This window comes from Microtus pennsylvanicus, chromosome 18, assembly GCF_037038515.1.
Source record: "Microtus pennsylvanicus isolate mMicPen1 chromosome 18, mMicPen1.hap1, whole genome shotgun sequence".
Taxonomy (NCBI): Eukaryota; Metazoa; Chordata; class Mammalia; order Rodentia; family Cricetidae; genus Microtus; species Microtus pennsylvanicus.
In genome coordinates this window covers 36460362-36484952 of record NC_134596.1, presented here as the reverse complement: position 1 = coordinate 36484952, position 24591 = coordinate 36460362, and the positions used below count along the sequence as shown (strand labels likewise).

Genomic DNA, 24591 nt, shown 5'->3' with positions numbered 1-24591 from the left:
ATTGCCTTCTCATTAACTCATGTACGATACTGACTTTACATCAATTGGATTAGCTTTTGCCACCTTATGGCTTTACAACAGCAATTAGTAGTGTGTGCATTGTGGGAAAAGGAAGAGTAAGTGAGGCCAGGTGTGGTTCTTTATCCTAGAATTTAATGTTGTTCATGGTATCTAGTGTGAATAGATCTTTATGAAGGGGAAAGGATATGGCTAGTGAGAGGTGATGAATGTGTATGTGTAAGAGGTTTGAGAAGAAAATTCTGGCGGTCTATGTGGTCAGCAAGCACATAGAAAGGAGGTGCCACACAGACTCATGACTGAATTGAACCTAATATTCCTTCTCAAGGAACCTGACAGCCCCGGGAGTCGCTTTTGGGAGTGCTGTTGTGGGAAACAGGCCTGGACATGCACGATTTACTCTGGTGCTCAAGCTCTGCTTTTCTTGTGTAGAACTGTCGAAAGCCAGGGTTTTGATAGTGTAGGAGCTGTCTCGGGGACACTGAATCGTCATTGATGCTGTCTGTCTGTGAGGACTCCTAGGAACGTGAAGTCTCTTTCCTATTGCTTTCTTATCTTCAGAGAGGCAATGTGTTCCTGTGTTGTAAATTTTTTTTTGAGTTGGACACTTAATTCTAGAAGCTGTGAATTTGCAAATCAGTGAACAGTGTTAAAATGGTTGGAATTTTCTAGGTTGCTGGTTAGAAGATTCCATCCGAAGTACTAGCTTTAAGTCTATAAACTTGTTATTTTAGTTTGTCAAAAGCAGGGCCACTTCATTTTATGTTCTAGATATGAATTGTTTACTTTTATTCTCTTACCCCAGGGCTACAACACTTTCCAATGCAGTCTCTTCTTTGGCAAGCACTGGCCTATCTCTGACCAAAGTGGATGAAAGGGAAAAGCAGGCAGCACTAGAGGAAGAACAGGCTCGTTTAAAAGCACTAAAGGTAAGTATGGGCTTTCTCTTGTGAAGAACAAGTAGAGGGGATCATTATGTAAATAAACCTCTAGCCAGACTTAAGTTTTTAACTGTGTAGCAATCCTACAGGCTGAAACTCAGTTTCATTTTTCATCACATAGAATGCTTGGTGAAAAGTGAGGGGTACCCTGCAGCTGTTAAAGCAGAATTAGGAAATGGTTTGTTGTTGTTGTTGTTGTTCCGCTTCTGTACCAGCAGGTTTAGTTTTAGGTTACTTATACTAAGTTCCTTTCTCAACAGGAGCAGCGTCTAAAAGAACTTGCGAAGAAACCGCACACCTCTCTAACAACTGCAGCCTCTCCGGTGTCCACCTCAGCAGGGGGTGTAATGACTGCACCAGCCATTGACATGTTTTCTACCCCTAGTTCTTCTAACAGGTACAACGGGGACAAAGGCTGTCTGGAATACTCAGTCTAAGTGTCTTCAAATGCATGCTTTCCAGATGTTGTGAGTTTGCTTTATGATATTGTAATCACAAATGAATATGAAAGGTGTAATAGCAATGCAGTGGTATACTGCCTAACTATAAAGTGACATGGATATATTTACATGTTTAGGAAATGGAATGTGGCTAAATTACTAATGTTTAATTGGAATATGCTACAAGGGAATGGGTGTTTTCTTAGGAAAGTCATTGAGTCTTTCCAAGAAAAGGCATTGTTACTCAAATTCGATAGAAACTTAACACATTGTGTTCAAGTATTTTTCTGGACCTCTGTATAATTATGTTAAATGGAAGCGTGCAGCTGTTACCTTTACAGAATTATTGTTCTTCTGAGGTTTGAATTGAAGCTTTTCACTTTTAATTTTTTTGGGTTGGAGTAGAGAAGACTAACTAATTTAGCAGAGTTCATATAGAAATAAAACTAGTTTCTACAATATTTTTCCTAGCACATCTAAGCTGCCAAATGACCTGCTTGACCTGCAGCAGCCGACCTTTCATCCCTCTGTCCATGCCATGTCAGCCGCTCCTCAGGTAGCAAGCACATGGGGAGGTAAGCTTTCCTTCTGTGTAAATGCTGTGTAGGCTTCTGCCTCTCCATTTAAGTAGCAGAGGTTTTGATTGTACTTGGTATGTGGGAACTTGAGAAATACTAAGATGGCAGTAGACTAATTTTTATCTCCTAAAGACAGTTTATTATTATGTATGAAGTATTAGAATTCATAGCTAATTACAAAATAAGGTTTAGGGAGGATGAAGTAAAATATAAGAAGAATGACCACTTTTTAAAGTATAAGATCAGCCCTTCATTGTGAATTTTAAATATACAGTAATTACTACTTTTGGTGTAGAAAAACATTTTGTGGTGGGTAAAATCCTTACTTTTGTGTATCTAGATGGTAAAGTTTTAGTAAATTCAGATTGTATTATCAGCCAGCGAAGCATGTTGTAACCAGGTATCTCATGGTAATTCTTGTCCTTTCTAATTAATTATATTAAATTAAATTAATTAATTGTGTTTTAAATGTTTAACTTAGACTTGTAAAATAATAGCAATGTTTGCTGCCCTTGAGTCGGTTTTTAGTTCCATCATCTTGAAAACAAAGTGGTGACTATTTGTGTCTCACAGCTCAGTGAGGTGTCTGCTTTGCAGGTCATCTCCATGGGATGGTCTTATATGTGTGTTTGTGTGTGTTTGTATGCATATTTCCTATAAATAGTCACCAAAATTATTAGAAAGAAAAAGATTTTTTAGGAAGACAGATGCTAAGTAGAAAATTATAAAATATTAAAATTTTATTGGCTTTCATGTAACATTTGGAGGTATTAAATTTTACAGCGTGTAAGATTTTCATATTTAATCATTTGAATTAAAATACAGTTCTATGCTTCTTTTTATCCATTCTTACTTCCCCTCCACTTCCCCTCCAATGCCTGCCCCCCCTTTTTTTGTGGTGTAGGACTCAATATTGAACCTAGGACTTGCCCACCCTAGACAGATGATCTGGCATTGAGCTATATCAACAGCCCTAAGACACTGTTTAATATATTAGAATCTAAACTCTGTGAAGGCGAGGGTTATCTCCCATTAACTAGGATTGTTTGGGGCAGTAGCATGTGTACCACAGTGCACATATGGAGGTGGGAGAATGACTTAGTGGAGGTAGTTACCTCCATCCACCTTGGTCCAGCTCACGTCTCGCCTCTGAGCCTTGTTCTCACACTGTAGCTCAGGCTGGTCTCAATCCCTCTGCCTCAGCCTCCAAGTGTTAAGATAGTAGGGATGAAACCACCACACCCAACCCTAGAGTACGTCTTGTTATGTGTAGATATAAATAAATTAGTATAAGAAATACTCTGTTGAGGGCTGGAGAGATGGCTCAGTGGTTAAGAGCATCGCCTGCTCTTCCAAAGGTCATGAGTTCAATTCCCGGCAACCACATGGTGGCTCACAACCATCTGTAACGATCTGCAAACACACACAGATTGAATATTGTATACATAATAAATAAATATTTAAAAAAAAAAAAAAGAAATACTCTGTTGAATAAGGGGACATTTTCTCTTCATTGTAGGTTATAGAAAATTTGGTTTTAGACCAGTTTTGTGTAAGCATTAAGGTTAGTTTAATTTAGCAAAATCCTGAGATTTGAGAGTAATTTCTAAAGAAAGGTAATTTAATAAGTATATTAGAATTATTTTAGAATTAAACTAGACAGCAAATTAAAGGTTAAGAACCGAGTTTCTTGGTGCTGGGGAAATAGCTCAGTGATTAAGAGTGCATGCTGTTCTTGTAGAGGACCTAGTTCTATTCCCAGCACCATGTTGGGCAGACCACAACTTGTGGAGGTCTGATAGCTCTAGCCTCCTTATATACTCTCATGCACATACCCAGTCACAGGCATAAACACATTAAAATCTTAACTAAAATAAAAATAGAGTACAAGGTGTCCTAACAGTCCATGAATTTTTTTGATACATTTTTGTATTTTCTATTTAATCTCAGTTGTACTTTTTGGGGCTTGGGGTGGGGTGGGGGGAGGTCTCTATTTTGTCCTGGCTATCCTGGAATAAAGTATATCAGGCTGGTCTCAAGCTCATAGGTACCTCCTGTCTCCACCACCCTCTAATCCTGTGCTAAAAGCATGCCTCACTACTCCTAGCTCTCAGGTGCTGGAGAGATGGGTCGGAGTTAAAACCACTTGCTGTTCTACTAGGGTTCATATGTTACCTCACAAATGCCTGTAACTCCATTTCCAGAAATCTGATAGCCTTTTCTGGCCTCTACTGGCACCAGGCATGCACATATATACTTAAATGCAGCTAGTGTATATATACAAATATAAAATAGAAAATAAGCATATTTTTAAAATGTTAGCATTATTAGCAAGACCATTAAATAATTTTGACTTCTTCCCTTTATTTTTAATGTTTTAATAGTTAATTAGCCTTTTTGTTCTACCATTTTTTTAGGTAGGGTTTCTTCTGTGTAACTTTGGAGCCTGTTCTGGAACTTGTTCTGTAGACCAGATTGGCCTCGAACTTACAGAGATCCGCCTGCCTCTGCCTCCCCAGTGCTGGGATTAAAGGCATGTGCCTTCACCTTCTGGCTTGTTTTTTTCTTTTTTTAATAATTACTCATTTCCTGTAAGTCCTGCTTCCATGAGTGGAAGCTAAGATCAGGGGAAAAGAGAGAACAGACTAGCTGGTGCAGGAAGGGGACAGTTCCATAACATTCCATTTCCACATAGAACTAAAGAGATATAAGCACAGAGTCTCTCTTACAGCAAGATGTTAATTTTCTCTTAATTTTATTTTAATGTTATATATAGTAAGGAGGTTGCTTGTTTGGTTCCTGGCCACCTGGCTAGCTTAGACCCAAAATAATCACACAGAAACTGTATTAATTAAATCACTACTTGGCCCATTAGCTCTAGCTTCTTAATGGCTGACTCTTACATATTAATTTAACCCATTTCTATTAATCTGTGTATTGCTGCCTGGCAGTGGCTTACCGGCACAGTTTCGGCATGTCTGACTCTGATGGCAGATCCATGGCATCTCTCTGACTCTGCCTTCCTCCTCCCATGTTATAGGCCAAGGCAGCTTCTTTATCCATTAACCAATAAAGGTAACACGTAGACAGAAGGACCTCCCACACCAATTGTATTTGCTCATTGAGATTGATATGTGTGTGTATGCACGCGCGCGTGCATGAGTGCAGAAGGCAGATGGTAACTTTTGGGAGTCAGTTTTCTTTTCCATCATGTAGATCCCAGGGAGCAGTCTCAGGTTGACAGGCTTGATGGCGAGTGCCTTTATGTGCTGAGCCATCTTGCCAGCCCTTTTTTATTTTAAATAAAGAAGCTGGAAAGCTGTTTTTCTAAACAGACTCAAATTATAGGTTAGTATATTCAGCATTGCAAAGTAATGCAACTATTAAATTCCTTTTGAGTATATCATGTACAGTAACTTGAACAATGACAATATCTGCCTAGTATTTGCCTATGGGACTGCATCTGCTCCCATCAGTTGCTGGATGAAGTCTCTCTGGTTCTTTGAGGAGGATTCTGCTAGAACTCTGGCCCCAGAACACTCTGCCAGCAGGGCAAGATGTAGGTCGAAGGTTTTATGCTGGGTTGAATCTTTCAAAATTTTAAGAGTGCTAGTGAGATCACTCAATGAATGGTTCAAGTATTTGCTACTGTTCAAGTCAGAGGACTAGTTTGGGTCCTTAGAACTTACGTGAATGACAGGTGGGTATGGTGACCTATAGGTTATTCCAGATTTCAGATGCTAACTGGAAGCAAGATCTTATGAGCAAGCTTGCTAGATACATGAGACTGAATTGGCAAATTCTGACTTCCTTTGAGTTCCTCAGTAAATAAGGTTAGAGAGAGAGATTGAGGAAGGCTACAGGTGTCTGCTTCAGGTCTCTATATCCATACCCACACAGAGGCAAAAATATCTGCACTCACAAGCACACTGCAAATACTCAAGAGAGAAAAAGTTTTGAAATTTGTCAGTCTGGGAGCTAATTTAAGTTGGAATAGCTTGAATATCACTATTATACTTAATAATTGTGCTTATTATTTTTGTCTGCTAATTAACCCTGTCTAGATTAATTGTAGGATTTGTCAAGTAGAATAGAAGCTGGATTTACTTATTGTTTGATTGGTCTGCTATGAATGTGTTGTACATTTTTTGCATTTCTTTGTTATTTGCTCAGCAAAATAAAATGCACTTTAAAACTCTACATTATTGAATATTTTCAAAGTATACTTCCAACTCCACTAGTCAACTCTAAACTCAAATGTCCTTATTGTATGAGGAGCTACAGTGGATAGACAACATTGTTGTAAGTGCCCTTGCTTATTTACCAAACCAGTGTCTCCTGATATGGTCATTGGGAATGAAAACCAGGCTGGGCTGGAGGGGTCTCAGCAAGATCGAGTCTGAGACAAATTTATTCTAAGCAATCGGACTTTTTATACACGTATCAAAATAGGATACAGTGACACTTGCTAGCTTGCAAGCCAGACAAGTATGTCTTAAGACTAATGATCTGCCAAACTGATACATGCTCTCTGACTTCTAAGGAAGGGACACAGAGAAACAAAGGTAGGCTGAATGCTGAGGGTGTGCCTGATTTCTCAGGAAGTGAAAGACACAGTGCCCCAGGAACCATGACTATGATGCATTTTTCTCAAGGCCAACTCCATGATTCCCTGCAAAGTACATTTGGCTTCAGTACCAAAACCAACTTCTTATATATCTGTTTATATCTGAATTATTTTTTCTTACTTTGTCTCACTGCTGTTTCATTTTTCTTGTTGTTTTCATTTTTACATTTATGAGGAAGATGTTAACATATCTTGAGTTTGAGTAGTTAATTAGCTTGAGTTTAGAAGTGATTTTCTTACAATGAATTGATATTCTAAAAGAATACTTGCTTCCTAGGACATTACTTACAATAAAGAATTAAATTTTTTTAAAGATGCTTTAATTAAACCCATTAATTTATTATTTTCTTGTGATTTTCCAGTTTTTAAGTAGTTACATTTAGGATTATTGAATGTTTGCCTTGAATTGATTGAGTAAAGGAAGTGTGCCTGTCAGAGTGAGCTAGCTGTTCCTTAGAGTATTGGCTATTGTTAGGTTATTGTTCATTTATGTAGTCGTAAAACTGGAAGAGGCTGGTGATTAAATGTGTAGAATCATCTTGATTTTAGTTATTACAAATAAAAGTATGATGCTGTATGTTTGCTATCGTTTGTTTTTTTCTTTTCTCCTTTAGTTAAACCTTTCAGTCTTGAGGGGCTTTCCTCACTAGAACAGCTGACTTGAGTGAGGCATAAGAACAGGAAAAATGTAATTCAAGAGTAACTTTAGATACAAAACTGAAGGAGAAAAAAGCCTGTTAGTTTTATGGTGGGAACATTTGTTACCCTGTAGGAAACCACTTCAGGACTTTTAGAGTTGTTCCCAGACAACGGGACAGTCATTTCTTTGTCAGCAGGTCCCTCTCTCTCCTTAAATATTTTCTTCCCTTTAATATTTCTGGCTGTTGGACCTAAACAGGAATTTTACAAATATTAGAATCAGTTTCTTACCTTAATTTGAAATGACTTTTCTTCTGCATATTTACCCATGCCGTACCTTTACCAAGTATGTATTTCAATGATTTGAGTAAGCAGAGTAGTTGTGCCATCAAAACCAGTACACTCAGCCAGAGCAGGTGCAAGGTGAGTGGTATGGGAATGTTTTGTGCTTGGTCTCTTATTTAACTGTATGAGTATTGGCTTCTAATGTGGGAGAAGCAAGTCTAACTGTAATGGTCTGCTGCAGTAGTTAATGGTGACAGTTCCCCTAAGGGTTTCTATATGGTAAATACAATTCTTTCATGTTAGTGATGAAATGTGTTTGTGAGTAAAATTAATAATAATATAACTACTACTTTTCACTTTGCATCTTTCAACTAATCACAATACTAATTTATTTGCTTCCTTTCTTCATTTTGCTGTAATTCACTTGGACGCACAGATCCTTTCTCTGCTACTCTAGATGCTGTTGATGATGCCATTCCAAGCTTAAATCCTTTCCTCACAAAAAGTAGTGGTGATGTTCACCTTCCCATTTCTTCAGATGTATCCACTTTTACTACTAGGACACCTACTCATGAAATGTTTGTTGGTAAAGTACCATTTAACCTTTTCTTCCCAATTCATGTTTATACTAAGTTTTTAACTTATGTGCTAATTACTTTTATAGTGCTACAATAATTACTTTGGATTTTAACATCAAATTTTAAAATAACTGGAGTGATAATGTATGTAGTTAAGATTCTTTAATGCAGGTTTCAGAAAACAGATCCCCTTTAATTCTGAGTGTTCTTGGTTTTGTTGTCGGCTGTAGTGTGACACTCCAGCTACTGCTGTCTTGTGTCCCATCCTGTTTACTAGTTCAGAGAGTTGATTTTAAAGTAACTTCTAAATTTGCATGTATACTTAGGTTTTTTACCTTTGTACACTGGAAGGAGACCCGTTGTCGTCATTCTTAGCATTAAAGCTATTGCATATTATAAGTTCATGTCGCCTTCAGTTGTTCATTTCCTTAGTCCCCTTCCTAAGTCTTTTACTTCATCACTTGTCTGAAGACAAAGTGAAAAGTACATATTCCATTTTAGCTAATAAATTAAAACACCGACTTAACTAACCTGCCATTACAATTTTAAAAGTCAAAATTTTACATGAGTTACAGAAAATAATATTTTACGGCATATTCTAAACTTGCTGGGGGGAAAAATAGCTAGAATCTTTGTGTAGGCCTCTTCTTTATCTGTAAAGTTAGGTATTCAAAGATAGGTTAGAATTGGCTGAAAAGAGTTGAAAGGGTTTTTTTGTTGTTGTTCTTTATTAAGTTGATATGCTGGCTTTTATTAATCTTTTTAATGGAGTACTCAGCCTTGTGTTCTTTCAAAAATTGCATTTTAGTAAGCTTTAAGTTGAATACCTCTATCCCCATTCCTTCTTTTCCCTTTTGTCTTGAGTCCCTTGTTCTTCTGCCTTATTAGGATTTTTATTTTGAAACCCAGACAGAACCTAATACTACACTTATACATCACGAACCTTCTGATACCGTTTACTTACTTGATTGATTTATTTGTACAGGAGGGATTTCTTTTTTTTTTCCCCCTGTACAAGACAGGCTCTCACTGTGTAGCCCTGGTTGTCCTGGAAAACTCAATATATAGACCAAACTGTCCTTGAACTCAAAGAGATCTGCTTTCCTCCCTAGTACTAGGATTAAAAGCATATCCTACCACACCTGGCTGAATTTTTATAAACCTGTTAGGAATAAATAGACCCACTTCCCACCCTGCCCCCATTGATACTAGAGATGAAACTAGGAGCTTGGGCAGTCTCAGCAAGCTCTCCTACTGAGCCACATCCCAGCCCTTGCTTGCTTTTGAGGATGTGTTCCTCCCCGTCTTTTTTAAAGCACATTATGATTTTGTAAATAGATGCCTATTATGCTCTAGTCTATACTCATGACTTCGACATCTTCATGAGAGTTTATTATTATATTACTAACTTGTATAATGTAAAGCAGCTGTTTTCCTTTGATATTCTCTCTCTCTCTCTCTCTCTCTCTCTCATACTGGACCCAAATTCACAGAGATTTGACTGCTTCTGCCTCCTGACTGTTGGGTTTGAAGGAGTGCGCCACCACTGTCTGGCTGTCCTTTTTTTTTTAATTCATGTGTATGTATCTGTGTGTACAACTGTATGTCGTGTATATATGAGTGCCCTTGAAAGCCAGAAGAGGTCATTGGATATCCTTGAGCTGGAGTTACAGGCAGCAGTGAGCCACTTGGTATGGGTGCTGGGAACTCTGGTCCTCTGGAAGAGCTGCAAATACTCTTGACTACTACTCAGTTATCCCTCCAGCCCGGCGAATGTGTTTTTGGCTAGTGCACTACTTTATTTTGAGAGTCCAGCTAATTTTGTGTGTTTGTGCACACTACTTGATTCCCTTCATTTAAATTGTCATTAAAAGTATACCCTGGACTTTAATCCTCTAATGAGTGTGTATGAGTGTGGACATGTATCTGTGTCTGAGGACAACTCATTGCAGTTGGTTTTCTCCTTCTACCCTGTGGATCCTGGGAATTGAACTAAAGCTTGATGCATTTACCCACTGAACTATGTTGCTAGTCTGTGTTTAAAGATATTTGGGCCAGGCATTGGTGGCACAAAGCCTTTAATTCCAGTTTGGAATATTTTTCTGTTAGGAAAGAACTAACTCTCAGAAGTTGTCTCGACTTCCACACATACACTGTGACAATGCATGCCCACATGCATGCGTGTATGTATGTATATATATATATATATATATATATATATATATATACATACATACACACACACAGGCAGACACTAATAAATACATGTAATAACAATTTTTTTAAAGTATAACTTTTGAGATAAAGTAGGAAAAAAGTAGGTGAGAGAGATACAGGATACAGAAGGTCATAGGCAGAGAGAGAGAGCAGGACCTCTGTGTTCTAGATGAATTTAGGTTTTAAGAAATCATCAGAGGGGCCGGGCGATGGTGGCGCACGCCTTTAATCCCAGCACTTGGGAGGCAGAGGCAGGCGGATCTCTGTGAGTTCGAGACCAGCCTGGTCTACAGAGCTAGTTCCAGGACAGGCTCCAAAGCTACAGAGAAACCCTGTCTCGAACCACACCCCCCCCCCCCAAAATTATCAGAGCTGAGCAGTGGTGGAGCACACTTTTAATCCCAACACTCAGGAGGCAGAGACAGGCAGATCCTCTGTGAGTTCAAGGCCAGCCTGATCTATAGAGTTCCAGGACAAGGTCCAAAGCTGCAGAGAAACTCTGTCTCGGAAAAAATATTATCAGATGCAAAATTAATATAAAAGACAAGCAAAGGTTTCCCTTCTGGACTGAAGTAAACCTATAATCCAATGCATGTTGCTCCTTTGTTCCTTAGTGGGTGATGGAAATGTAGCTGGGTATGATGGCTCACACCTATAATCTTAACACTTGGGGGCTGAGGCAGGAGGATCACTTGGACTACAGTTTGGTACTAGTCTCAAAAGTGTGATGTAGTGGAGAAAAAAATTATCTTCAAAAACTAGCTTTTTTGTTTAAGGAATGTGTTGCTTTCCCCATTCTATTACCATTATTAATATATGGTTACTATATTTAACTATTAATAGAGTTGGTAGAAAGCTGAGCGTTTTGCATTTTGCTTTTTCTTAGGATTCAGCCCTTCTCCAGTTGCACAGCCACACCCTTCAGCTGGCCTTAATGTTGACTTTGAGTCTGTGTTTGGAAATAAATCTACAAATGTTACGGTGGATTCTGGAGGTAAGAAAAATATTTTTTTGTTTTATTTTTGCTGATTCCAAATATGCTAGTGTGTTAATGCATAGTCTTCATAGGAAACATACTGCTTTTAGCATTTATAGATTGGAGTAAATTGATCTTCTTCCTCAACCACTTACTTGATGGGAACTTAAAAGAATATTTTTTTTGGTAGCGTTTTAGAGTTTGGGAAAGTTTTTTTGTTTTTGGTTTTATTTTGTTTTGTTTTTGTTGTTGTTGTTTTTGTGTTTTTGGTCCACAGCACTATTAGAGAAAACAGTTTCTTGTGTGTAAAGTGCTGTAACTTTTCAGTTATCATAATTTTTATTTAACTGAAACGAACAATGAGCATATTACAGTGTGAGATTGTTTCTGAAACTGAAGACAAGTGTGTCTTCACCCTGTCATGTGTAGATAGCGTATATGTAAGAAAGCTGAGTGTGTTAAAGGTTGTGACTGCAGGGCTGATTTGTCGTCGAGACTGTAAGACTCTAGGATGTGGCCAGTGCTTTATGCTTCAGATTATTGTGAAGTTTATACCATTCCCTATAAAACTTTAATGTTCTAATTTTATTCCTACAAGAACATAATCACTGACTTCAGTTAACAACTAAATTTTAACTTTAAAACATATTGAAGTATTTTTAGTTGTATAATGTATAATTAGTTATCCATAAAAATAAGAAGCAAGCATATGCATATGGAATTATTTAATGTGCATTTAATTTAGGCTTATAACTCTGTATTTGAGGGTTCATTTGACTCTTCTTTTTTGAATTTGGCTTGTCTAGGAAAAGGAAATTGGAAACTAATAAGGTTTTTATTTTGGAAATCACCATCCTTGGTGACTTCCTGTTTTTAGAGGCTCTAGCATTCCTGGATCAGTCATGCTGCTGAGTCCTGAAGCGGGCTGACTTTGTTGGATTTTTTACCTTTTAACCCTTGGTGAAGAACCTTTATAGAGTTTTATTTTTGTTTTTAGGTGAACTTATGTAATTACATAGTTTTCTTGGATACAGTTTAGAGTCTTTTAATTATTTAAAATTAATAATTTTTATTTATTTGTAGGGTTTTTTGCCTGCTTGTCTCTGTATGCACCATGTGTCTGCAGGCTCACTTAGAGACCAGAAGCGGGCGTTTGATCCTTTAGAATTGGAGTCACAGGCAGTTATGAGCGCCACCATGTAGTGCTGAGAATTAAGCCTAGGTCCTCTGGAAGAGCAGCCAGTGTTCTTAGTCACTGAGCCATCTCCCCAGCCCCTGACTTAGGTTTTTATATTCCCAAGTATGAGAAGTGAAAAGTTCTCTAAAATATGCCTTCTTGGGCCTATGAGATAGCCCAGTGGTAAGGGTACTTGCTCTAAACCTTACAACCTGAATTTCCATCTCCAGGATACACTTGGTGGAAGGAGAGAACCAACTCCTACAAGTTTTCTTCTGACTCATGTGCACATGCACACACGCACAATTAAAAAAAAAAAAAAACCCTTTTTGTAAAAGGGTTTGTTGTAGCTGGGCATAGTGGCATATGCCTTTAATCCTACCACTTGGAAGGCAGAGATTGGATCTCTGTAAGTTTAATGTCAGCTTGATCTCATCTACATAGAAGTTTGGGCCCAATCAGAGCTGCACAAGTGAGGACCTGTCTTATTTTTTTTCTTAATTTTTTGAAGTTAAAAGATTAATTTTATAATAGCATATGTGGAGGAGGCAGATGTATGCACTTGAGTACAGGTTCCTGTAGAGGCTAGAGACATTGGATCTCCAGGGCTCAAATTACAGGTGCTTGTGAGCTACCTGATATGGGTACTACTAACTTTTCAGCCATTTCTTCAGCTCCAGTATAAAAGACGTTTAAAAATATTTTTTCTCAACATAAAAAGGACTTTAGGTTTGAGTGTTCAGAAAATTTTTGCTGGGATAGGGAGAGATTTACATCCTTTCTCCCTTCCTTTTATAACTGTTTTTTAAAATCATTCCCTTTAACCTCGATATAATTTTGTCATTAGATTACACTAATTATTTCTGTTAAAGTTTGCTTGAAGATGGCAGATTTCTCCTCTCTCCACATGAGGGCATTTCCCATGTTCTGGGAAACCTTGCTGTGAGTAAACCAGCAGAAAGGGGAGAGAAGTCCCTTAGAAAGCTGCAGCTGGTGAAGTTCCTTACGCGTCCCATTTCGTCTGTTTGTAACTTTAAGGCTTTGATGAACTAGGTGGACTCCTCAAACCAACAGTGGCCTCTCAGAACCAGAGTCTTCCTATTGCCAAACTTCCACCAAACAAGTTAGTGTCTGATGACTTGGACTCATCCTTAGCCAACCTTGTGGGCAGTAAGTAGTCCTTTGATTCTTCAGTCACCCTTGAGCTTGTTTCGTAAAATGATTCTAGTTCTTAAATCCTTTTCTCTTTTCCCAGATCTTGGCATTGGAAATGGAACCACTAAGAAGTGAGTATCTTGTTCATATTATTTAAATATCATGTAGAAGCTGATGTGATTTTCACTTCAGAAGTGTGTATAGAGATGTCAGTTTGGTGCTTTTAATGTTCAGTGTGTCCATATAGAAACATTGTGTGTCTATGTTTATTTAAAGTGATGTAAGTTGGAGTCAGCCAGGTGAAAAGAAGTTGACAGGAGGATCTAACTGGCAACCAAAGGTTGCACCAACAACTGCTTGGAATGCTGCAACAATGGTGAGTTGGAGAAGCTTCTGATCCTAATACCTGAATATTTAACTACAGTGTGTAACAAAAATTAACTTGATAGACATAAATGGAAAGATTATTACTGTGTTTATTAAGTACTTCATTTTTTTTTCTTTAAAGCTGGTTGACTATCTTTGTCGGGCACATTTTAATACCTAACATGTATTTAAAGGTTATTCCAGGCTAGACATTGTTTTAATAAGTAGTGTGTGGTTGTGATAGGAGCTAGTGTTTTCTCACACGTTATAGACAAGAGTATACGCACAATTCCTAAAACATACAGCAGCAGTACAAAGTTCTTAAGTAATGGATTCATTCTTAGCATGTGGCCTCCGAGCTACAGGCAGGACACACTGTTTTGTCACTCTAAATTTATTATTTTGTTGTCTAGGATCCTTTGAACCTCACCTTGGAAAAACAGATTGTTTTCTTGGGTTTTGTTAGTTTTATATAGTTTATAGAGTTGATTGTCATTATTTGTAGCCATTTAATATTTGATTGAATTTACCCTGATCAATGAATTAGTGAACACTGAACCAATTTCACATCTTATAAAGCCTCATTCTAAGCCAGACATACTGGTATATGGCCTATAATCCCAACACTTGGAAGCAGAACATCTAGTTTATTCTGTATTACTGGGGAATGGACGGTGGTGTAATTCAGTATTTTATGCCTCTGTACATGTGCATGAATAACTTGGGAAGTGCTGTGAATATTGAACTTGGATATTATAAAGTTCGCTAACAGAAAACAGTGTTTGCTGGTTATGTAGCACCTAGTATAAAAGAGGTTCTATTGATGTTTTTAATTACTATAAGACATAGTAGGCCTAGAATAGCTTGTGGCTATTTTCCTGTCTTTGGCCTGTTTTATCTTAATCTACCACGTCTCCTCTCCCTCTGCCCCGAGAAATTCATACCCTTTCTGTTGAAACATTTGAAATATGGTTTTTCTTTGAGTGGTATGAAGGCAGGGTTTTGATTACTTAGGTGCTATATCTTATAGCCTCCCTAATTGCTGTTAGAACCATTGTGCTTAATATAGCAGCTGTCTTGTCATTAAGTCCCTTGTAGGACGTTGCCTTGTTTACCTTGGATTGCTTATGTGTTAAAACTGTAGGCTAGGTTAAATTGTTAATAGCTTTAGACTTTATAAAATGAAAATATTTGAGTTTAACTTCATTTTATTTTGTTGTTTTTCAAGGAGGCAGGTGTGAGTATGGAAAGTTTTGTTATAGAACCCAGACTGTCTCTGAATTTACCAAGTGTTAAGATCAGCTTCATATGCCCCATTCTTCTCCACGGCTTTCCAAGTGCTGGAGTTACAGGTGTCTAATACCATGTCTGCTTCATAGTCTAGGTTTTACATACAAACACAAGCATATGAACATGACTTACAGTAAGTCTCGAGAGTTGGGGTACATATATCACTTGGAAGTACAATGTTGTCTGTGCTTTTTAAAATCTCCAAATGGAAAGCACTTAAAGCTGATTTAAATTGAACTTGATTGTGAATCCAGCGTTTTCCATTATAACATGCCTCAGTGACTAGAACTGGTAGGAGTGTTGTTCAGTGGCTTCATGGCTGCGGATGGGTGTGTGCAGCGCTGTGAGCACAGCAGCTAATATCAAAGCACAGTGCTGTTTGCTTATTTAATGTCATTATTAATCTTTATGAGGTACTGAAAGCGTTGGCTAGCATTTACCCAATATTGACTTATAGAGTGTAATAAACACCTATCCCTCTGCCATTTGTATGTAAGTTGACAATATAACAGTGTGTCGTATATTGTAGTGTGTGTCATCTCTTAAGACATTTGTGTGTATTTTATAGTTTGTTTGTTTTTTTGATGGCTAACATGTGAGGCCTGTGATGTGATTCACTAAGAGTAAACTGCTGCTTATGGTTTTTCTTTACATTTCTAACCTTTTAATTAATTCTTTAAACACTGTCAAGGTTTTTAATTTTTAATATTTCAGGCAAATTCACTTATTTTGTTAAAATATTTGTTATACCCCAAGCTGTTTTCATTGGTAACCCCCACCCTGATGGTAGATTAATGATGTCATCCTATTTGAGGATGCACTTGAATTTTCTGTTCAGGCATCACTGATATATTTTATGTTTTAATAACATTTGTAAGTACTAAGCCATTGTGTCTATATAGGGAGGTAGCTAAACGTGTTTTCCTTGTCAACCTTGATAGTGTTTGATAATAGATGTTCTTTTTAGATATATAGATACCCGGAATTTTAGGTAGTGATTGTACATGTAAACTAAAATGCTCTCTGTGTATTTTGTTGTGTAAGTACTTGCTCTAATCCAGTGTTATTGCATTATGTAATTGTTCTCCCTGGGGAAAAGCAGAATGGCATGCATTTTCCACAATACGTAAGTGACCAAAACCTGGCCCTTCTTCTTCTTCCTTTTTTTTTTTTGGCAATAAATTGGCATGCTATTAACCACCGCTGCAGCAGACTCTCATAACCTTCCAGCTAGTCCTTGTTTTCACATCAAATTTTCAGTGTGCCAGAAATTCTTCCTAGCATCTACTGATTTTTCATGGGTGTGTTGCAGAATTGATTCTGATGGTGGCATGGGAAATACCAATTTTTCTTTCTTGCTTAATATTCTGCCATTTGCTGCCAGATGGCTGGGTGTCTCTGTGTGTATCTGTGCTGCCACCATGCACTTGATGACTTTTGAATGAAGGGAAATGTTGATTGTGTAATGTTTGAAATAACAATTGCATGTAATCTTACAGGCTTCTGCTGTAATTGGCAGTTTGTCTTACTGCTCTTATAGATCTTGGTTTTGAAGTGCGGAGAGACCAATATGCCCTACATGCTCACCTAAATACTAAACTTCACTTGTTAGTGTTATTTTTAAAGTTATGCTTCATTTAACTTCATGCATATGTTCAAATTGCTGTATAATTTTATGTTTTAACCGTGTTATTGGTCTTTCACCTGTGCTCAGTTTTAGTCTTTTATGAGAGAGGTATGCAGGGAATATTGTTAAGACAGCCATATCTAAAACAATTTGTTTCTAGATTGTATGTTTACAAATCATCAGTTAAAGTAGAACAAGAAGACCTCATTTAATACGTACTTAGAACTCGAATTCCTTCTATGTAATTTAAAGTTTTAGGATAAATTAGGAAGCTAGCATACAGCTACCTACATGAAAGTTGTGGTTCTAGGGAGAGTCACTCAGAGGCACTTTGAAATCTTCCTGTGGTTTTGACAACCATGAGTAAGATCCTTGGAAACTAATTTTTTGAACATCATGATACTAATTCATGTGGAATCTTTATGATTTTTTTACTTCCAGTACTAAAGAAATACACCAAAAACCCATCCATATTATCTTTTAATGTTACTGTTTGTTTATTTTTTGAGACAGGGTATGTAGCCCTAGCTGTTCTGGAACCCAATTTTTATAAGAATGATAGACTTAAAATTCTGGATATTTTTAAATCCCTGGCAACTTTTTCATTTGTTTGCTTATCTTGATGCAGCTGGGGATAGAATCCAGGGTCTCAAACAGAGCAGCCAAGTGCTCTGTGGAAAGGTCTTTGAAAGCTGTAAAGGATGCTGTGAGCTTAGACTACTGTTGAGTCTAAGTTTAAGTGTTTTTTTTCTAATAGTTCTGCTTTTTGCTAATTTTGAGATTTTATTTCTCATTGAGTATTAATTGACAATTTCCAGTAATCACAAGTGTTACATAATCATAGCTGTCTTAGCAATTTGTCTTAAATAGAAATCTGACAATCCTTTAAACTCGTGACATCCAGGAATTAACATTTCCTTGTTTACTTTCTCTTTTGCCATATCAGGCACCCCCTGTAATGGCCTATCCTGCTACCACACCAACAGGCATGATGGGATATGGGATTGTAAGTATGTTTTTAAATAAAAGTTTTGGACAATAGAGTAATTTATTCCTAACATTAGTTTATTTATAGTAGTTTATTACAACCTTAGTTGTTTTTTAAGTGCCCTGTATATACTTCTAGATCCAGAACCTAACAAGGATTCATAAGAATGTTTTAAGAATGGTTGTTGTAAAATAGGTATTGTTGATTAGTGTGTCCAGTATTGACCACTTATTTTCACCCTTGTAGCTCTGCTGTGCATGTTGCCTTTCATTGCAAACTCACTTAGATGTTAGTGTTTACTCTAAGCTATTTTGGTATGATTAGTGAAATGATACCACAGTAGATTAGTGTGCACCGACAGTGATTGTTGTGGTACAGAACCAGTCTTTGAATCATTTACCATCCTCATAATCTATGTTCTGTTTCCCTTAGTGACATGAGGTTAACCTCTGGCCTCCACGTGTGTACTTATACCTATGCATACGTGAACATGTGCGCACACCTGCACGTATGCACACACACATAAAGTCAGTCGTTATTTATGATCATTAGCATATAGCATAAAACTTGATTTGATATGCAAAGGCAATCAGCATGCTCTGAAGTATATTAATATTTAGATATAGAGCCTACAGTTTTCTCTGTATATAGACCTAGAGAAATCTGGGTACTTGAAGCTTTTTCCTCAACCATCTCCTCCCTTCCTCTTCCTCCTCGTTTCTTCTTTTCTGTCAGAATATTTCTTTGTTATACTACAATAAAGCTTAAGTTTGGCAAATCCATTGGATAGAAAAGGTTAGGCTTTATTTGGTATATTTTAAGGCTATATGAAAGTGCTCAGAAATTTGTAGATAGCGGTCTTCCTTGCATGCAGTCAAAGCAGAGAGGTAGAAATTTGTAGATAGCGGTCTTCCTTGCATGCAGTCAAAGCAGAGAGGTAGAAATTTGTAGATAGCGGTCTTCCTTGCATGCAGTCAAAGCAGAGAGGTAGCGTTCATCTTTTATTCCCACTAGTCCTCTTGTTTACTTCTTCCACAGTAATGAATATGTGACCCAGCATTTCTTAACTTAATATTATCCTATTTTTTCAGCCTCCTCAGATGGGAAGTGTGCCTGTAATGACACAACCAACCTTAATATACAGCCAGCCTGTCATGAGACCACCAAACCCCTTTGGCCCTGTATCAGGAGCACAGGTATTAAAGATGCGCATAACTGTTGTGTGTGTTGATTTGGAAGGGCTCTGTAACACTAATCAGACTCTCCCTTTTGTCATGGATATTACTTGCTTTATAGCTGCCTGATGCAAGAACTTTTTAGAATATTGATTAACTGTAAGAAAGTTGCGAGTAAATTATACAAGTATTGTAGGTGAGAACTTCCTATAACTTCATGCTTGGAATGAAGCTTCCAAAGCTGAGGAAGCTTATTTCTTTGTGATTCTTGACATTTAGACCCTCAAACCCATTGCCACAGAATATCAGCCTATAGTTGATGGCTTGGGATTTGCTGTATGTGTTGCTCTTGGGATGTTTGCAGACTCTTAGAAAGCCTACAGAAAAACTGCCTGTTACTCTTTTTTTCCACTAAGTAACTTTTTGTCACTAAAGCAAACCAAAAAAGTAGGGAAGAATCCCTGGCAAGGCTGTGCTAAGTTAGACTCTTTAAAGGAGAGACTTAGAAGCATTTGTAAATGCTTCTAATGCCCTCCCTGTTCCTGACGATTACTCTAAGTATCTTCTTAATTTTATCTTTTCGGGGAGGAGTTGGAGACGCGTTAGAGCAGTCTGGATTCTATTATTTTGCGAAGCTATGAGATAAGTACCTTATGAAGTGAAGGGTAGCTTATCCTTATGTGTGGCTCTGCTCACTGCATAGAATTGTTAATGTACTCTTTGATTTCCTAAATGGCTTCCAGTGTCAGAAGGTTGGTAAACTGTAATTTTGAAGCTTATTGAAAGCAGAGTATTTGATAGTTAGCTTGTATTCCTTTTCTAATGCACATACTTATTAATAGACTTATTAGGACCAACATTGTTATAAAGATGTGTCGAGTCTATTTGATAGACAGTGATGGATAGGAGACCATTTCATATTTAATCCCTTTTAGGTGTTAAAATCATTGATCCATGTCCTCACATATGCTGAACATAAGCTCTGCTACTGAGCTGCATCCCAGCTAAGTTCCACTCCCTTCCTTTGGTTCATGTTCATCATTCTGTTCCTTTTAGAGGTTATCACCACTGCACTTCAAGAGGTGTGTGGCAATCTTTGTTTTGTGCTATCATTTGCATTTTTCCGGTGTTTATGTGGAAAACGCTGAATCTTCATAGGTTTTATTTTTTTTTCTCTTTCTATGTTTGTTCCTAAATCTTTTAATTATATCCTTTTGTACTTGAAATACATTTTACTGATGTTTTATATAAATTAGAATGCTCACAGCTGACCAGTAGTTTGTAAATTGTTTGCTGTGTGTAGGTATTATGTCACTTAAGCAGGAAGACAGTAGTTACCCTAGTAACTGTGGTAGTTGCTGTGGTAGGAAATAGCTCTTTAGTGATTATTTGCATAATAATGGTTTTAGAGGTTGTTGAAGCTTTTTGATGGTGGCAAAGGTTGTTGTGCTTGCTCTCTTACCACTTCTTTATGAGGAACTTGTGTTGGCTCAACCTTTGTTTAAGCACAAAATTGAAGGGGCGCTTAACTTTTAAAAACAAGAATATTATTAAAGTTTTATAACTTTATATATAAAGGCTGCTTTTTTGAGTGCTGCTCGTTTTGCTTAAGGGAGGATATGACTAAAAAAAAAGGAGTAAAATGGCTTATGGGTTCTTGTTGTCGTTTGCAGTAGATGGTCTACTACACAAGTCTGACATCAGTTAAGTGTCTGAAAGGGCGTTGTGCATCATTCATTCTTTCATTCATTCACTTGTGTCTTGATGTACTTATCTTGGATATTGAATGGTTCTCAGCTGATTTGGTCAGCTGTATCTTTGTGAAGAAAGCCATATGGACTTCCAGTAGTACTTTGTGTTCATTTATCTTTGTCTTTTTACTGTTATGCAGGACCATGAGAGAAATTGTTTTGGGAATTAGATTTAGTACCATAAATGAAAAGTTGCTTCTGTAGAGCCCTTATTGTATACCAGTTAGTCATAAAATATTAGGAGTCCTGGAAGAGAGCAACCAGTACTTTTAACCATTGAACCACTTCCAGCTCCAGTATTTTTGTTTAAAGTTTTTCCTCTAAGTTAAGTATCTTGATAGATTTGAGATGACATAAATAGGATTTTAAATTTAAGAACTGAAAAAGTAGCAGCCTTGGAGCCTGCAAGATGTGCATTGGTCTGTTAGCTTCCAAGGGTCACGGCTCAGGACAGCAGCACTTTCGGAGGCTGGAGTCTGAAATGAAGCTGTCCTCATATGGCTTCCTCTAGAGGAAAACCTTTCCCTGCCTTGTTGCTCATTGAAACAACCAAGAAGTGGGGTTTCTTTAGTAGAAAACTAATGGCGTGCAACACTGTATATTTATATTCCCACGCAGATGGATTGGATATGCCCTTAGTGATCTGGCTGTGCTCTGAATACCCTGAAACAATTTACTGTTAATGAGACTAAGCTTCAAGGCTGGTATCTCTGGAATCCTGGAGTAGTACTGTCGTCTCTAAATATTCTTATCAACTGTAAGGGAATGTGTTTTATTAGTGTTACTGAGCAGAACACACAGGTTGAATAATGTACATACAGCAAATAGAAATCCTTTTGAGTTGTCAAGGTGCCAGCTGTAGCTAGAACTTTTTGGCAACATAGTGGAGGGGTAAAGACTGTGAACACACAGTGTAAGGCAAACCCATTCCTACAATAATGAACCCATTGCTATATTATATAAGGATACAGCTCAGTGGGACACTTCCCTATCACTTACAAGCTCTGCCTGGCTTTTATCTCTGGCACTATGAAAGGAAGGAAGGGATGAGGAGACAGAGGGAATGGATGTAGTTATTATCACAGTGTGGGACTCTTTAAGAGGTTTTGGAGGCTGCAACTTTATGAGCTAGACAGATGATGTTATAGGACAGTAGGTTTATTATTATAGGAATGGGTTTGACTTAGGTATGTTAATGGTCTCTGCCCTTCACATTCCCATGGGGTTTTTTGTTTGTTTTCTGTATTTGTTTGGTGTGTGTGTGTGTGTGTGTGTGTGTGTGATGTGTGAGAGAGGTATCATACATCCAAATAGTAACAAGCACATACCCTTCATAATTCTATAGGTTGGATCAATATATTTCTACATTAGTAAACATATTAGATATTAAAATTAAAATTTTAAGTTGGTGAATTTTAAAATTAGAATTCTAATTTCCTTTTACCTGAATTTGGAGGTCATCTTATACAGAGTGTTTTTATTGACATTTTAATACATTTTAGAATGGTCATGATATATAAGTCACTGCTAATCACTAAACAAGAGCTAAAATAATGTTGCCCTCTCTGAGGAAGCTAAAGTTGAGTTAATGAAGAGTCATAGCGTGAGCTTCTGAGCAAGAGAAGTGCTGCAGACTTAGCAGAGCGCCCAGAGCTATGCAGATGCAGGACTCTTGATGGGAGCCTTGCATCACTGCAGGTGAATGTTTGATGTAGGTGCTAACAATGTTTGAATTACTGATGTATGCCAGGCAGTATACATCTTTATGATAACCATAAACATCTGTGCAAAGTATTATTGGGGTTAGGTATTCCGAACCCCATTTTATGAATGAGCCAGAATTCAGTTCAGTTAATCTTTCTATAAATCTCTGGTGAGTCATTTAAAGCCAAGAAACTACACCCAGTTTTCTTTTAAGTTGTTGTCTTTGTTTTATAGCAAAGTCAGAGTGGGTCTATCTCATTGACACTATGCAGTCTTTGTAGTGACTGGAGAATTCAATGTAAAGCTGTGAGGAAGTTGTTTTCTTAGTTATATCTATCTATTTTTGCTTTTGTTTGTTTTCGAGAAGGGGTGTCTCACAGTAGCCTGCCCTGCTCTGGCCTAGAGTTCATTTTGTACCCATGTTTTGCCTTTGAACTTCGGATCTTCCTGCCTCTACCTTTGATTACAGGTCAGTGGCACCGAGCCCAGATTTCCCCTAAGAACTTTAGGTATGAAGCTGTTAATCTCTTAGAAATTTTGTTCTCATTAACTTTCTGTGGTGCTGGAGGTTGAACCCAGGCTCTCTTTCTGTCACTGTGTGTCCCAGACTGGCCTGGACATTATGATCCTTGTGTGACTCTGAGTGAGTAGCTGAGTTTACAGCCCAGCCCCTCAGCCCCCAAACCTCTCAGAAGTCTGTTAGGGGCCTGGCTCTCCAAGCTTGCTGTTGCATTCTTATTCTAACCTGCAGTGTTTTCTTTGATAGCAAATTAGCATGATGAAGCAGCCGTTGTTATCTTAACAGTTTTAACTTGTCAGCTTCTTGAAGTATATATTTAAAGTACATTTTGAAATATATTTTAAAACATTTCTTTGTCTTTTGTTAATTTATTTCACTACTCTTTCTCTACTATGCATTCTATAACCAAGAAAGGAAAGAAAGCCAAATAGCTCTACTTTGAAGCAAGTGTTTGTAAAAGCAAGTTGTTAAGATTGTTTTTTTATTTTGGCTTATGTCTTTACTAAAATGTATTGTATGTATTTGTGCATAGGAATGGAGTGTGTGCTGGTGCCAGGTATATGGAGGTCAGAGGATAACCTTGTGGACAGACAGCCTGTGGTGTTGGTTCTCTCTTCACTTTCTATGGGTTCTGGGGACAAACACGGTCTCAGACTCGGCAGCACTGGTTTTTTACCTACTGAACCCTCTCACCACTCATGTGTTTGTCGAGATTAGTTAGAGCGGTAGAGGGATCTCAGCTGTCATCATCATCATTACTTGGAAATCTTAGTACTTCTATTTTATATGCTGCTCTTTGCGATACTTCAATTTTTTTATAAATGAAAAGAGGACTTAAGTATGCTTGTGTTGGAGCAGTAAAATGTCTTTTCATTATGAAATAGATTCACTTGGATATGAACTGACTTGTGGCTGTACTAATTTCAGCACTAGGACTCCAGGATAGAGAATGCTATTTGGAAAAGTGCACCAGGGCATTTTCTGTTGTAATTTTGTTTGTTATATATTTCCATGGTGGTATTATTTTATGCCAGCTTGTAAATTAGATTTTGTGGTGAATTCTGACAAGTTGAGTTTTTAATAATTCCTTTCCTCCAGTATATTAACTTCTTATTCTAGTGTGTTTTCCTTGGCATCTTTAAAATAGATTTAATTTACTCAAAGAATGATAAATAAAAAAGAGTCAGCACTCTATCATGGGCGACTTCTTCAAACTTAAAGTCCTACTGCGTCTTAACCCCCTGGAGTGTCCTTGCCCACCATCCCTTTTCTTCTTTCTGCTTTTCTTGAGCAGTAATGTGGGCAGCATGTCCTGTTCTTGTCCTTCCTTATCCCCCTGTATCTGACTACTTTCCCACCAGTGAAGGCTTTATCTGTGCTTTCTTTAGTGACGGGAAAAGGTCGGAGTAGGTGTGTGGCCACTTGGATGTCCAAGGCCCTGGAGTGATGTTGCAGCCAGACCACTCTAGGATGTGGATTAGCCTGCTTCTGGGGGAGCGTGCTAAGAAGCTTAGTGTGTAGAAATAGACACTGAATCAT

The 24591-nt window shown here is 37.6% G+C and overlaps 1 protein-coding gene across 23 annotated transcripts in view; it reads left to right on the top strand.

Annotated features, from left to right (window-relative positions):
* The window catches only part of Picalm (phosphatidylinositol binding clathrin assembly protein), an 80863-nt gene that overhangs the window by 51629 nt on the left and 4643 nt on the right, over positions 1-24591 (top strand). For 2 of the 23 annotated variants that reach the window (XM_075952843.1, XM_075952834.1), the window contains exons 10-20: positions 824-947; positions 1220-1356; positions 1871-1974; positions 7965-8114; positions 11210-11317; positions 13515-13646; positions 13732-13762; positions 13908-14007; positions 16390-16413; positions 17861-17920; positions 18994-19098. In XM_075952843.1, coding sequence (XP_075808958.1) covers positions 824-947; positions 1220-1356; positions 1871-1974; positions 7965-8114; positions 11210-11317; positions 13515-13646; positions 13732-13762; positions 13908-14007; positions 16390-16413; positions 17861-17920; positions 18994-19098 — 1075 coding nt within the window. Of the gene's footprint in view, positions 1-823; positions 948-1219; positions 1357-1870; positions 1975-7964; positions 8115-11209; positions 11318-13514; positions 13647-13731; positions 13763-13907; positions 14008-16386; positions 16414-17860; positions 17921-18993; positions 19099-24591 lie in introns of all 23 variants that reach the window. The other 21 variants (XM_075952842.1, XM_075952857.1, XM_075952844.1 and 18 more) reach the window with 15 other exon arrangements.